This window comes from Meleagris gallopavo, chromosome 6, assembly GCF_905368555.1.
Source record: "Meleagris gallopavo chromosome 6, MGAL_WU_HG_1.1, whole genome shotgun sequence".
NCBI classification, from domain to species: domain Eukaryota; kingdom Metazoa; phylum Chordata; class Aves; order Galliformes; family Phasianidae; genus Meleagris; species Meleagris gallopavo.
Window position 1 is genome coordinate 2,113,244 of NC_139409.1, and position 14,937 is coordinate 2,128,180.

A 14,937-nucleotide genomic window follows, 5' to 3' on the forward strand; every position below is an offset into this window, starting at 1 on the left:
AAAGCCAGCACTTAGCACTTTTATGTTTTGCTGCCTTCCTGAGGATGGAGAAAATCTTTCTAGTACAGGGAGGTTAACTAATCTCAGTCATGGCTGAAACAAAGCCATGAGAACATCAAAACAACAGGGCTTGCTGGCAGTAACACTACAACCTTGAGCATAGGACACATGGACACCAACCAGAACAGCATTGGCCATGATTTCTGGCTCTGTCCTCCATGGCCTGGGAACTGCTGTCATCACCACCCACGCCCATCAGCTCACCACAAAACTTCTTGCTGGGGCCAGCTGCAGTCTCAGTGCCTTGCCCAATGGCTCAGCCTATCTGTTTATACTGCAGATTGCATACAACATCAAGGTTGCCGTGAATGAACTCTGTACTCACCCATGGTTTCAACATAATCCATGCATTTGTCCATGGTAATGACCTTGTCTTGTGTGTAAAACTGTGCATTGCCAAAATCCAGGAGCTTCAGCAGGTTGGGCTCAGTGATGATCATGTTTTCAGACCTGAGATCCAAGTGCAGGATGCTGTGTGCATGGAGGTACTCAACTGCACTGAGGATCTGCCACAGGTAATCTCGGACCTCCACCTCTGAGTATGATGTCCTGGTAGAAGAAAGTGGTAGAAACCAGAGGTGTCGTATCTGCGTGCCCAAGAACATCATTCTGTCCCTGCTGTTATCCTCCTCTGGCTGTATGATCCAATTAAGCTCTCAAGAAACAACCCTAATAATTTCAAAAATCATGTAATCATAGAATGGCTTGGGTTGGAAGAGACTTCAGGGATCATCTACTTCCAACTGCCTGCCATGGGCAGGGTTGCCAACCACCAGCTCAGGCTGCCCAGCATTCCATCCAAGCTGCCTTTGAGCTCCTCCAGGGATGGGATCTATAACTTCTCTGAGCAGCAGTGCCAGCACCTCACTGCTCTTTGAGTAAAAAAATTTCCTCCTAATATCTAATCTAATCCTCCCTTCTTTTAGTTTGAAGTCATTCCACCTTGTCCTATCACTTTCTGCCCACATAAAAGTCAATCTCCTTCCCTTCTATAAACTCCCTTAATCTACACAGAGATTTTTGCCCCTGTTGTGAGTCAGGGCAACAGATGCAAGAGGTTCAGCAGGCTGTGAGAGCCGCATGTCAGAGAAAGCAGAAGTCAGAATGCAGATTTGATGCCCACCATTCCCACCCCCTTAAAATAGGGGATTCCAGCAGATTCATTTTCTGCCATTGTGAGAAGCAACATGGAGGGGAAACAAGGCTTCCTGAGATAGAGTACAATGGCAATTATGCTATGACAGCACATTGGGACAGATGGAGAGAGGTGATCCTGCCTGACAAGCGAAAGCAATACATGCTTTGCTACCTACGCCAGCCCTGATGGGAAAAGCCTTCCCTTCACTTATGATTACCGTAATGCCAAAGAGTGGAGTAGTTCTGGTCCCACACACATCTCCTGGATCAACACCAGGTGCCGGGGGCTGACATAAGCTCCCTTCAGCTGAGCTATGTTGGTGTGATGAAGCTTCCTGAGGACTTGGTACTCCAGCAGCACGCTCTGCTTGTCCTCTTGCCAGTAAGGGATAATTTTAGCAGCTAAAGTCTTGCCGCTTACTTTTTCCCTGCACTGTCGGACGATGCTGAACCGCCCCCTGGTACAAAGGAACACAAAGGCAAGTTAAGCTTCTCTGCTACTCCTGGAAGAGCCAGGACTTCTGTATTTCAAGATCATATGGATCCCATGCTGTGTTTTTCATCCCTCCCTTATGTTGAGTTACTGCGGCAACTGTCACACTTTGCACATCCTCCTGTGTCTCTAAACTGTATAGTCACTTCAAATTGCAGCACGTGCAGCACTTCCTGCTGGCTGGTTGAGTGCTTAGTTGGATTCCCTACCTTTTGATCTCTGTTTGGAAGGCATAGGTCTGGTAGGTTGGGAAAGGTTCGGGTGGTGCAATTATTTCACTCTCTTCCTCAGCTGTTGGGAAGTTCTGCGTTGCAGCAGGAAATTCTGCAGAGAAAAAGTGGCAATGATTACATGGGAAAACAACTCTGTGTGGAAACCAGAGCTTCTCTGAGCTGCCCTCCACCACTCCACCACCTATGGACAAATAAAGGTGACGGTGGGGCTTTCTGTGTGGAAGTCTGCATGTTGGCTCCTGCTTGCAGCACAAAGTTCTATGTGAATGCAGCAGATTCTGGAATGGATACCCAGCAATTCCCTGGTGGAACCAGACTTGCGTAGGTTGCATGTGGTGATGGGTTTACAGTTGGACTTGATGATCTCAGAGTCGTTAATGGTGGGAAAGACCTCTGTGATTCTATGAGTACGATATCAAACAGCAAAGCAAATCATCAGAGTACACTAAGACACTGCTAGAGGATGAGAAACGTTAGGAAATACTGCTTCTCTGAAAGAGTGGTCAGGCAGTGGAATGGGCTGTCCAGGGAGGTGGTGGAGTCACCGACCCTGGAGGTGTTCAAGGAACATTTGGATGTTGTGTTGAGGGACATGGTTTAGTGAGAGCCATTGGTGATAGGTGGACGGTTGGACTGGATGATCTTGTAGATCTTTTCCAACCTTGGTGTTTCTGTGATTCTGTGAAACACATTTGATGTCAGCATGCCCTGACATATTGAAGTGTCTGCTTGGGAATGCTGGACACGTTCAGATGAAGGGATTTGATGCTGTGGGCCCTGGATGGGATGACTGCAAAGTATGTTCGCTAATGATTCCCAGGCCAAAGGAAAGCAGATGATTTAGAGTGGGTTAAAAATATCTCTGTGAACAGATTTTTACAGAGATCTCTTCTCCACTGGGAGGAAATTCCAGTTGGTCCATCCTTCCGCTTCTTAAAGAAAACCTTCTGCTGTAAGGGTAACTTTTTCATGCGATTATGGATCTTTTAAAAAGCAGTTGAATATTACAGAGTATTCAGGGAAGAAACAAAGAGTGCAATTATTTAGATGCCAGAGGAATACAGTGCTCTCCCAGTGCTCTTACCCAATTGATCCTTCCTGCCGATTTTCACTGTGGCAGATGGGCTGCTGTAAGGGCCCATTCCTGCCTTGCTGGTGCAGGCTATCCTGAAGCAGTAGATAACATCTCTGGAGAGATTTTTGGCATAGTAGCAGCAGTCAGCGATGTCAGCAGCAAGAGTCTTCCACTCCCCATCTGAGCCAAGGAAAGGCAGAAGAAAGAGATTAGGACTCATTTCAGATGGTCAAGTCTTTTGTTGTTGTTGGTTCGTTGGTTGGTTGTTGGTTTTTGCTTTTTTCTTTCTTCTTTTTCAACTTAACTCACAGTGCTGGCAGTATGGAAAACCAATGGAATCTCTAAGTGAAGGAAAAACTGATCTGATATGGGCTGCTTTTGTGTGTGGTGCAACCAGCTGTGAATGTGATCAAACCTCTTCCAAAGTCAGCAGTTTTCTGTTTGATCAGTCCAAGGTGTGGCAACACTGCTTCAAAAGAATGGTGAAACTTCATGCCACCAGTCTCGAATGTAAATAGACCTCAAGAGCTCTGAACAAAAGGTTAAAGAAAAGCCTGCTTTATCCTTTCAGTCCTGTCTTGAAACTGACTGAAAACAGGAGGGCAGGATTTCAGAGCACAGCCATCCATTAACACCCTTCTAGCTAACCCAGTACTTGAATCTGAGGCCAAATTCCCTCTGCATTTATAACATATAGATGTCTCAGGGAAATGAAACTGTAGGTTTGTCTTGGGACTGAGGTGTGAAACAGAAGATCAGCAGCAAACGTTTCATGTGATGCCGTGTCCTACTTTGTCATTGCTACTGAAACTGTCCAAGATTAAATCCATCAATTCAACTAAACGCAGACAGAGAGCCTCAAATCTTAGCACAGGTAGTAATTCTTTTCTTAATATAAAGGTATCAATGACTTTGCAGGGTTCTGGTTGAGTGTGTGTGCACGTATGAAGGAGCAGATACAGCTTAGAATCAGAGAAGCATCTGCAGAAGCAGCATGCAAAGGCTTATTATCAAATTATCAAAACATTATCAAATAATGAATGAGGCAAGGATATTTTTTTCTGCTTATCTTAATCCTACTGTGTTCAGAAAGTAGGATTTCACATGTCGCTGCCAAACACACAGAATGTGATTGTATGTAGTAGATGCAGTTTCCCATTTCTCCTCCCACCTGGAACAACTTGCATCTTACATCCTCCCTGGAGCATTGTCTGCAGTTGTATCAAAAGGATTAAACAGTAAAGAAAGCTGCAGTACAGGAAAAATGTTATTAGCTCCAGAATAAAAAGCTGTGTTTATGTTATCCAGAATGAAGTGCATTATATACTGGGAGAGTTAAAAGAAAGTACATGGAGCAGCTCAGTCCAAAGGTTTATGTATACATGACTGCAGTAGAGATGACGTCAGTCATAGTATTCACAAGAGCAGCAAAGCCAATCCCAAGAGAGACATAGCAGAGAGGGAACTGACTCAAAGTTCATGGAATTAAACAAGAAAACACCCACTGACTTCACTGTGCTCTGGATCAAGCCTTGGAAGAGAACTTTGAAGGGATGGCATGCAGGTTTAGCAAACTTCTGTCATATGGCTCTTCACCATGAATTTAGCTGATAGAAAAAGAAAGCATGTCTGTTTGGCATGGGGAGAACTGCCTTTTTGATGGCCATCTTTCTCCATACAGAGAAAAGCCTAGGCATATGATGGTATTATCTGATAACCACTGGGCTGGGCATTGTTAGTGTACAATTATTTCACTCCCATCTATAAACGAGGGAGGTCAAGTGAGGCTGTTTCTGAATAAAATTAATATATCCATATATATATATGGAGAGGTCGTACAAATTGGGATGTTCTCTGCTAGGTGTGAAGGCAGAGCCCTGCTGTAGGAGCTGGACTCGATGATCCATTATGGGTCCCTTCCAGCTTGGGATATTCCACAATTACCTTCACTCTTGCACTGGACAGTGTAACGGACAGAAGTGTTGATTTCCACAGGTTTCCAGACCACTTGTGCTCCATCCTCATAGACCTCCACAACGTCAGGGGGTGCAGGGCTGGGAGGAACTTCTGTTGAAACGAGACAAAAATCAGTGACTGTTAGCTTTGTTATGCACAGGAACAGCTTTTCTGTGTTGCAGATACTCAACTTCAAATATATATGCGTTTGTATTTATGTACGTGACCATTCCTCATGGAACAAAAATTTAACTGTGCCTTTTTTAAAATAAATATTAAGGTCTTGAAGTCTGATGTTATGTCTGTGTTTACTAGCTGAGTTCTGAACCCAGGAGAAAAGTTAAAGAATGAAGAAGAGGGAATGAGAAGCTGTGGGTGCCCCATCGCTGGAGGTGCCCAAGGGGTTCTGAGCAGCCTGAGCTGGTGGGGTCACCCAGCCCATGGCTGAATGGGCTTTGAGTCCCTTCCAACCTAACCATTCTATGATTCTGCAAATCAGCACTGCAAAATGTGCCATGCTACCAGCTAGCAAGGGTTGTGGACTACAGCAGGCAAGGGAGAAACTTCCCCCTGAATGTTTCTGCAGGAATCTCACCTTGCAGATGCTTTACAGGTCACATTTTCATGGTGGGAGAAGTACTGCCATCCCTACACTTGGGTCTGCCTTCAACTTCAAGGGGGAATGGTTTTAAACTGAAACAGGGGAGGTTGAAGTTAAATACTAGGAGGAAGTTTTTCACTCAGAGGGTGGTGAGGCACTGGAACAGGTTGCCCAAGGAGGTTGTGGATGCCCCATCCCTGCAGGCATTCAAGGCCAGGCTGGATGTGGCTCTGGGCAGCCTGGGCTGCTGGTTGGCGACCCTGCACATAGCAGGGGGGTTGAAACTAGACAATCTTTGAGATTATTTTCAACCCAGGCCATTCTATGATTCTATGCTTCAGAATCAGTGCGTGCAGTATAAAAACGTAAATCCTCTTGTTACCTGCTTTCCTTATAACGCAAGAGGTGGATGCTGAGCCCAGGGAGCTGCTGGCCACGCAGGTGTAAATGCCAAAATCCTCAGCACTGACAGAGAGAATAGTTAACAGCTGGAAGTGCTTGAGTGTGGACGAGATGAGGATCCGACTGCTGCTGTGGACTGGCATCCCATCTGCAAGGTATATGAGAAATAAGTACCTTGGCAATGTATCCAGAGGTGCCTAAGCCACCCCTGTCCTGGAGGGACCTGCGGAGGGCTGCAAGCTCACCTCTGAACCAGCGGATGTGCAGGGAGGAGTGCGGGGCCGTCCGGCACGACAGCGTCACGCACTGTCCTGCAGCAGCTGCCTGGTCCAGGAGCTCCTCAACAAACGAAGGTGCTGCCAAGAAGAGATAAACATTGATGCAGAACGGCCAGGAGCGCTACGCGGTGAATAAGTGCGAGAAGAAAACTGTAAAACATTTTAAATCAGTTAGAGTAAACATTTGGTTCATGCCCTGGCATTCCTCTGACCGTGGGTTTTCAGAGATGTTCATGGCACGCAGGCAATGAGGCTGTGTTCAGTTCCATGTACACAACACTACTTATGCACCAGCAATACCTTTCTCTTTTGGCATGAGGCTTGGTAATTTGAATGAAGGAAGTCCTGATTTCCACTTCAGAGATCCTTCAGCTCCTGCTAAGGGCTCTTTTTCTGCTGCCTCACTTCCCAGCTCACCAAACTCTGTTTCAAAGAAAGGATGAGAAGTCATTCAAGGCCATCGTTCCTCGTCATTCACAGCAGGCAGTTGTGCCATTCACACAGACATAGCTCAGCAGTGGGAGGAGTTCTTATCAACTAGTCAACAGAGAAGGCTGTGACAAGTAGTACGAGGAAAATGGCACTTGATTGAACATGGCTTAGTTAGGAAGAGCAGAGATATAAGGACAGGTTCTGCTGTCCAGACTTGAGTATCATCAAGGCAGGTAGCCAGAGTGAGCTCACCAACTTTGCCCAGTCTTTAGGGTTTGTCATGCTCAGCTGATAACTGCAGAAGATGCTGCAGTGAGTGAAGTGTCATTCAGCCCCAGTATGTTTTCGTGAAAACTCAGGCAGGGGAATTTTAGCTGCTGCCATCAGCAGGTTAGTCCAGCTGACTCTGCAAGGAGGTGAGTTTTGCAATGGCTGTCTAACCACAGCCTCAGACACACTGGGGACAAAAGGGCAGTTGTAGCAGTGCCTAGTTATAGTGGTGAACCTATGAAGGCACAGAGTGAAATACTTACCTTCCTCTGACTCTGGCTCTGGAGATATCTTTCCTTTTAGGATTCTTGAAATATGGGCAACAGAAGCTTTTACTTTCTTCTTCAGGCTCTGCTCCACTGACCGCTCCGCTGAATGAGACCTTCCATAAGGTTTAAAGAGCCCTGGCTTGCTGTAGAAGGAGCTTTTCTGCTTACCACTCGAGTCCTTCTGGGGGCCGTACATTTCCCTATGACTCTCTGCCACTTTTCCCATAGCTAACAGGTTCCCTCCCTTTGAATCCTCAGTTATTTCCAAATGGTTCCTCCCTTTCTTTTCTTCCACTTCTTCTCTGATGCACAGCCTCTTATCCTTATGCAGATGTCCCCCGGGAGGTGACCTTGACCTTTCACTTAAAGGTATGAACCGTCTGCCCGTCGGCTTAGGCTGAGGCTTCCTAAAATTCATAAATTCAAATGGAAAATAGACAATGTCATACAAGTCTGAGAAATTCAAATAGGCGGGCTCCACCTCCGAGATGTCAAGTTTGGGAGTTCCACTGCCGAGACACGGTGTTTCATCTGACAGGTCTTTGATTTTCACCAAAGAAACTTCTGGTTGCCTACCAGTGCCCTTGCTCACTGGTGCTTGGCTGGGGGCTTTCCCAACAGCTGAGCTGTCTGCTGGGGGAATGCTCTCTTGGCTGGAACTGGGGCTCTCGAGTGCTGAGTCCTCCAGGTGTTCACATTCCTGCCCTTGCAGTACTGCTTGCTTCTCACTCAGTGCAAAATAGGATTCAGCAAGATCTTCCAGCTCAGAGACTTCTCCTATTTTACCCCCTTGTACGGAATGGCAGGAGACGTCTGTGGGTGCTTGGCCATCTGGGTCTTTGTAGAATGTATCCGTGGCAGAGATGTGCTTTCTGCACTCCTCCTGGCCAGCAACTGACTCTGCCCACACGTTCATCTCTTCAGAGAGGGAAACCATCTCATCCACCAAACCCTCCAGGGCAGCAGACTCCTCGTCACTGTAAAAAGAAGACCTGTGCTGTGACAGGTCCTGACTTCCATCCCTGCAGAGCGATGGTGGCACAGGTTGTCCAGCATCATGGCTTTCACTTCCCAAGGCAGTATCTCTGTCCTCGCCATAAACCATCAGCTGTTCCTCATATTCCAGCTGATAGACTGAAGCTGGAGACTGAACTTCTGGTGGTGGAGCAGCTAAGATTCTTGGGTGCACACCCTCCAGAGCAGCAGAAACTTTCCCACTAGGATAAGCAGCCTTGTGCTGCTCCAACACCTGACTTCCACTCTCGGGGAATGGAGCAGATAAGGCCTGTCCAGCCTCTGGGCTTCCGCTTGTGACGATGAATCTCACCTTGCTGGGAAATGTTGCCTTTGGGTGTTCTTGCCTTTCACTCTCACGGACTGGAGGGAGATGTGGTTTTTGGGATGAAGCAGTTACAGATGGGTGTCTGCCCTCCAGAGCAGCAGGCACTGTGCCACTGCTTTGAGGAGCCTTCTGGGGTACAGCTCCCTTGATTTCAGCTTCACGGACCAAACTGGGAACAACCTCTGTGACAGATAGACCTTCACTCCTCAGAGCAGCAAGCCTCTCCTTGCTGTGAGCTGGCCATTCAGTGTGCAGAGCTCCACCAGAGATGGAAGTTCGCACTGGTTTTGGTGGTGGGACTTTGGGAACAATCGGATGCTCCCCCTTTGGGATGGCTGATGTGTCTGCATGAGGAGAAGCCTTCTTGTGGGCTACACTTTCACCATCATGGGCTGCAAGTGAGGTGATCCCTGCAACAGCTGGTCCTTCATCCCCCAGGACAGTAGGTCTCACTTCTTTAGAGGTCTTCAGCTTCTGGTGAGCATCTTTATCAGCTCTCTGTGGAACGTGTAGGATACCTGGCTGTTTGCCCTCCAAGGCAGTAGGTGCCAGAATGCTTTCATCAGCAAGTTGCCGCGTTTTGTTTTTATCTACTGGAAAAGAACCAATTTCTGTCTGCGAGCTTGTTAAAGCAGCAGAGCTTTTATGCTCCATGAGATCAGACTTGGAAGCACTGGGAGCAGAAGGCTTCTCGGGGGATTGTTTCCTCCTTTTCTCCATCCAAGGGGCGGCTGGGGCTGTCCTTTTGATGAGGAAGCCTTCCCCTTGTAGGTCAGGATGGCTGTGAGCAGAATCCTGGGGTGAGGGGCACACTCCAGGGGCAGAGCTGGAGGTGGTCTCTGACTGTGGCAGAGCCGAAGTGGCCTGTTTACCCTCTTGCACAGCCATGTCAGAAGCCACAGGGATAGATTTATCCTTCAGGGTTTCATGTCTTTGAGCTGTTGGCACAGCTAGGTCTGAGTGCGGGGCAGACAGAACGGGGCTTTTGCCTTCCAAATCTTCCTCATCAATATAAGCAGCTTTTGACTTCTTCAATAAATGCTTCCTATTCTCGCTTCCATGAGGTGACACTGGAAGTCTCTCTAGCTGCTGCACAGAAACAGATGGGCACCCATTGCCCTCACAGTGTGTGGAAGGGGAGAGCTGCTCTTCTGAGCAGTCCTCGCTGGCTGTCCTAATGTCTCCAGCACCTCCCTTGCCTGGCTTTGCAGAAACATCACAGTGCTCACTGCCTTCAGGGCAACTTTCCTGTGCCATGACATCATAGTCTTCTTCCAAAATATCTTGTTCCCTCACGGATCTGGAGGCTCTCAGCCTGTAGTCATCCAGGGAACGGCTTCGGCTGGAGCCAGCAATGGCAGGATGTGGGGGTTTCCTTGCAGTATCAAATGAAGCTGATTTGGTCAGGGAACCAAGCAGACTCTCTCTGTGCTCATCTCCATCCTTGCTCTCCTCTTCTTCCAGTTCAAACTGTTCCAGAAGGGGTTCACGGAGACCACTGAGGGGCACTTTGGAATATCCAGCTTTCCGAAAGGTCCTCCTGGCCCTGTCCAGGTGCCTCCTGAGCTCCCTGCCTGGAGAGGAAGGTGCCCTCGCAGGGAGCTCGGCTGCTTGGCTATAGAAAGTGCTTTTAATGACACTCTGTCTGGGAACACACACCGGTGGCCTTTCTGTCCCATCCCCGGCCTTTTCAATTTTGTCCATTTCAGATAAAACTATGTCTGGTTTCTGTTTTACGTCTGATGGGCTTTCTGCGGAAGTCTTCACCGATGAAGGCTCAGCTGCATGACTTCTTTGGGTCATCTCATCTCTGGGATGAAGCCCTTCCTCTCTCCCTTCTAAAATACCCGCCCCAAGCTCTTGGCTTTCTGTAGGTGATTTGTCCCCCGCTTCACCTTTCATTGCAGCATACTTCCTCCTCATGGGTTTCACTGGAGGGATTGAGAATTTGGAGTGCTTCTCTTCTCTCACGTGCCTTGGAGGCTCCTGACTGCTTGGTGCATCAAATATGGACAGGTGTAGTTCGGGTGTAGAGCCAAAATGCCTCTTCTTGGGGAAGTGTGAGTTCTCGTTGTCCGAAGACGAGCCGCTGGTACTGGAGGAAGTGCTCTCCTCAATCAGGTGCCGGGAGATGGCCAGAGAGGTGTTGTCATGAGTCCTTTCCAGGATTTCTGGGATGGATCGCATCACCAGTATGGATTTATAGCACATCAGAGACCGCTGAAAACAGAAACAAAATGCGGTGCAATCAGATGGAAACGTGGGAGGAGAATGGCAAAGCAAAAATACAGAAATGATTTTCTGCACTCAAGACCACTCAGACTACTTCAGTAGCATGTTGCCACCCTTTAGTAGATACTAAATAGACTATATACGTCCATTTAGGCCTTAGTTGTTCTCTGAACATCCCTATTCTCTCATTCACAGCAATAAAACTATATTGGCTTCAGGGCACACTTCTTGTGATCGGAGAAGCAGGACACAGCCTGGGGTTTATAAAGACAATCTAACCATTCAAAGCAGATGGGAAAGTTTTTTTTAACTGAACACATTAGATAAAGGCCTTGCTGGAGTAAATGGCCTTAAATGCACTGACTGTGGTGTGACCTGCAGTGGCTTGGGCCAGTGGAAGCCCCACCATATTGCAGGCAGAGGGAATCATCCGCTCCAACCTCAGCTGTGTCAGACATAGCAGTCGAAGCAGTTGAAGCTGAGCAGCTGGCCTTCATTTACAGCCAACAGAGGGAATTGGGCATCCTCAGCAGGCAATCAATCTGATTATTTTAGACAGCTACAAGAAAAGAGGAGACGTCCTGGGACATGTCTCTTTGCAGTTCACCAATTGCAAAGACAGCTGAGGGGAACCAACTTACACACAACCTCTTATCGTATGGGCACATGCACTGGGGAGGTCATTTCCTCCTTGTTTGCTTTTTAGTACTTTTAATTTCCAAGTCCTACATTACTGGGACTGGGTCTACATAATGGGAGGTGCTCTCTTCTCCGTGGTGTCCAATGAAAGGATATGTGGGAACAGCACAAAGCCACACCACAGGATGTTCAGACAGGATACTGGGAGAAATGTCTTTACCATAAGGGTGGTCAAATTGGAACAGGCTTCCTAAAGAGACATTTGATGCCCCATGCCTGTCAGTATTCAAGAGGCATTTGGACAGTGCCCTCAAATAATGCTTTGACTTTTGGTTAGCCCTAAAGTAGTCAGGCAGTTGGACTTGGTAATTTTTGTAGGTCCCTTCCAATTAAACTACTTTATTATGGTCTGTCCTGTTCTGTTCCATGCTATGCTATTCTTACACATGCTGCAGTGGCATAGTCCATGTATGCCATAGAAATACTTCAAAAAAAACAACAAAGTAAAAGACAAAATTTCTTCTGACTCCACTGCTCTCTCTGTTGTGAGCAGGAATGCTGACATCTCCTCACATCTACCCACCTAAAGACAAGTGCCTTAATCTTTGTGTCACTGCCTGGTGGAAGAGCCCTGCACACAACCCAGGACGATAATAAAGGCCAGGCAGTTTATTTCTGCCACATTCATTGGCTTCTTGGCTTATTCCCTATTCGTAGCCATGCTGAGATCTCTGCTGTGCTCACTGTCTTAGCCCAACAGACTTTAAAGATGCTAATGTAATTACAAATAATTATCTAAAAAGAACCCACGTACCTTAGGGCCAACTCACCTGCCACTTGCTCCGAGCCACAATGAATTTGAGCTGCTTGGTGTTAATGAAATGAGCTGCTTCGAGGGGAAGATTGTGCTGCCAGGTAGAATGAGAGGAAAATCAGTGGATAAAAAATCCTGACTGCATTTCCTGATTATTATTACTATTATTTTTCAAAGGAGTGACGTTTTCCACAATTGCTTTATTTGGGAAATAACAGATCAATTATCAAAAATAATGCCCCATTATTGTAGGCAACATCAGCTTTTCAATTATAAGAGCAAGCCTTGTTCAGTGAATGTGACAAAGTTCCTATGAAAAAAATTTTTTTTTAGCTCTTTGCCCATAGGGATTTAAGGTACTGGGATGTAAAACATAACCTCCTTCTGCAAAGCCACAGCTTCTTCTCTATATGGAGATGCTGTATTTACTCATGTTGGTAGCAATCTTTTGAAAGGGAGGGTATCCTGACAAGTCAACACCAAGGTGCCTCCTCTTCCAGGAGAGCCAAACCAGCACTTCTGTGTAGGACAGAAAGTGGGAGACCAAGAGAAGGAATAAAACAGCAAACAGTTCTCAAATAGCCTTAAGAGTTGCTCTAAGAGTCTCTTCCAATCAAAAAAAACCCAACAACAACTGATTGTAGTAAGGAACCAGGACCAACTTACCATGAACCACCTGTGGGAAAGGCAGTCCATAGCACCAGGCCTGTCTCTGATCAGAGAAAAGAACACGACGTTAGAAGCAAATCACTTCAAACAGAGGTCATGAGAAGGTGCCCACGCTGTGCAGACACATTTCTGTATGGTCTTTCACTGATGCTTTGGAGCTGAGAAGCCATCCAGAAAGCAGCGTTCAGCCCCAGGTTTCCTTCCCTTGAGGTGGAACAACCCTTCTGGCTGCTTTGAGGCTCAACACTGATCCTGAGATCATGGCATCTCTGCGGGCTGCCTTTAGGAAGCACTGAAACACACTTACCTGGGCTGCTGCTGTAGGATCCGCTTTATAAAATCTTTTGCATCTTCACTCAGATGAACAAAATCAGGAGCGGTCCATGAAACGTCTCCTTTCTGGATATTCAGAAGTGTTCCTCTGTCATTTTCCCCAGCAAATGGAGACTTGCACGTCAGGCTTGTTTATTGAACACCGTAAAACAGAAGAGGACAGACTTTAGAGCTGTGTTTGCTGTCCAGATGAGCAAAGCACAAACATCTACGTGGGGCTTTCAATTGCTTGAGGGACTCCACGTGTGGGACTTGCAGTGCTTGCCAACAGAGCATCCACTACAGAGCATCTTTCTCCCCATTTTTTCAATAACCAACTGAATTATTTATCCCTGCTTGACAGGTAAGGTTGATGGCTACGGTGGCTAAAATGGGCAAGAGGAAGACTTGAACGCTCGAGACTTTACACAGGGACAATGACCAAAAGACCTTTGGCAACACAGAAAGAGCAACCAATGAAGAGTGTTACAAAATAAATCACTGAAGATCTCAGTGCTTCACTCCCGCAGAGCCCACACTTGATGGAGCTGGAGGGGCCCTGACTGACAAAAGGGCATCAAACAAGTACTTCCAAGCAGATGTTCGTACCTTAAGTAGGTGATGACTCCAACAGCCCTGAGGACAGAGGGAACAAAAATGTCAGATTTTTGGGGCTCACTGCCCCTTTTCCAAGGTCATAAATCCCCAAAGCTTTTGCTTTCACCCTGTGTTGGTTTTTTGTTGTTTTCTTTTCCTTTCTTTCAGCATTTTTATATAACTGTCTCAAGTATTCCTCCATTTTTAAAGCATAAGGGAAGAAGGCGGCTCAGAATACTTCTGAGGAGTTTATTTTTCTTTTCTAGAGGGCCTCCTGGGGCCATGCTTTTGAGCTACCAGCTATTTTATTAAAGACCACTTTCCTTGAGATGCTTCTTTGCATTAATTAGCTGTCAAGTATCAATTACTGTTGACCAAAATAGAAGAAAAAGGAGCTTTAAATAGCCTCAATGTGTTTTGGACTCTCATAGTTCACTTTCAGTTTCCCTTGTTATTCCCTTTCGTTACATGGAATCACCTTTATTAACTGCACCATCTCTACCAGCACACAGTATTATTCACTCATTAATTCTCTTTTTGTATAAACAATTAGTACATTGTACAGTTGCTACATAGACATTCCAGGTTTGTTCAGCAGCACAGGATTCTACATAATGGACTCCCCATAGTTCTACACATTCATTTTGGCAAAGCCAAAGGAACTGAGCTTGTGACAAAACTGCAAAACGGTTTGATGTAACTGCAATAAATTGCCCTGTAGTGTGAATGTACACACAGTACATCATTACATGCTCCTAAAGAAACACTTATTTTAACCCAGATGACCCAAATTCAGGCTGTTCAGTGCAAAAACTTTTTAGAAAGGTTACCAGATATCTGTTGCCTTTGACACTGGTGACTGAGAGACAATTTCTGGGGCAACGAATTCTGGAGACCCATATTTACTGAACTGAGGCTCCAGGGGTGTGATCTTCTGAGCAAACCCAAAGTCACAGATCTTAAGGTCTTCCCTCTCGGGATAAACCATGAGGATATTCAGAGGCTAGAAGATGAAATAAAATAAAATATAAGGAAGCTTTTATTGAGATCAGGCAATATTTTCAGTTGCAGATAAGAATAATTCAAATGGAAAATACTTAAGCCAACAAGAGGTTGGCTTACTGGC

General features: G+C 46.4%; 1 protein-coding gene across 13 annotated transcripts in view; it reads right to left on the reverse strand.

The window, feature by feature from the left end:
- The window catches only part of OBSCN (obscurin, cytoskeletal calmodulin and titin-interacting RhoGEF), a 170,363-nt gene that overhangs the window by 3,179 nt on the left and 152,247 nt on the right, over positions 1 to 14,937 (reverse strand). For all 13 annotated transcript variants that reach the window (XM_010712264.4, XM_085226863.1, XM_085226867.1 and 10 more), the window contains 14 exons: positions 14,642 to 14,814; positions 13,824 to 13,850; positions 13,210 to 13,362; positions 12,900 to 12,945; positions 12,250 to 12,327; positions 7,201 to 10,768; positions 6,536 to 6,658; positions 6,203 to 6,313; positions 5,938 to 6,105; positions 4,943 to 5,065; positions 3,008 to 3,178; positions 1,900 to 2,014; positions 1,416 to 1,655; positions 386 to 609 (listed from right to left, as the gene is read on the reverse strand). In XM_010712264.4, coding sequence (XP_010710566.2) covers positions 386 to 609; positions 1,416 to 1,655; positions 1,900 to 2,014; positions 3,008 to 3,178; positions 4,943 to 5,065; positions 5,938 to 6,105; positions 6,203 to 6,313; positions 6,536 to 6,658; positions 7,201 to 10,768; positions 12,250 to 12,327; positions 12,900 to 12,945; positions 13,210 to 13,362; positions 13,824 to 13,850; positions 14,642 to 14,814 — 5,320 coding nt within the window. The remainder of the gene's footprint in view (positions 1 to 385; positions 610 to 1,415; positions 1,656 to 1,899; positions 2,015 to 3,007; positions 3,179 to 4,942; positions 5,066 to 5,937; positions 6,106 to 6,202; positions 6,314 to 6,535; positions 6,659 to 7,200; positions 10,769 to 12,249; positions 12,328 to 12,899; positions 12,946 to 13,209; positions 13,363 to 13,823; positions 13,851 to 14,641; positions 14,815 to 14,937) is intronic.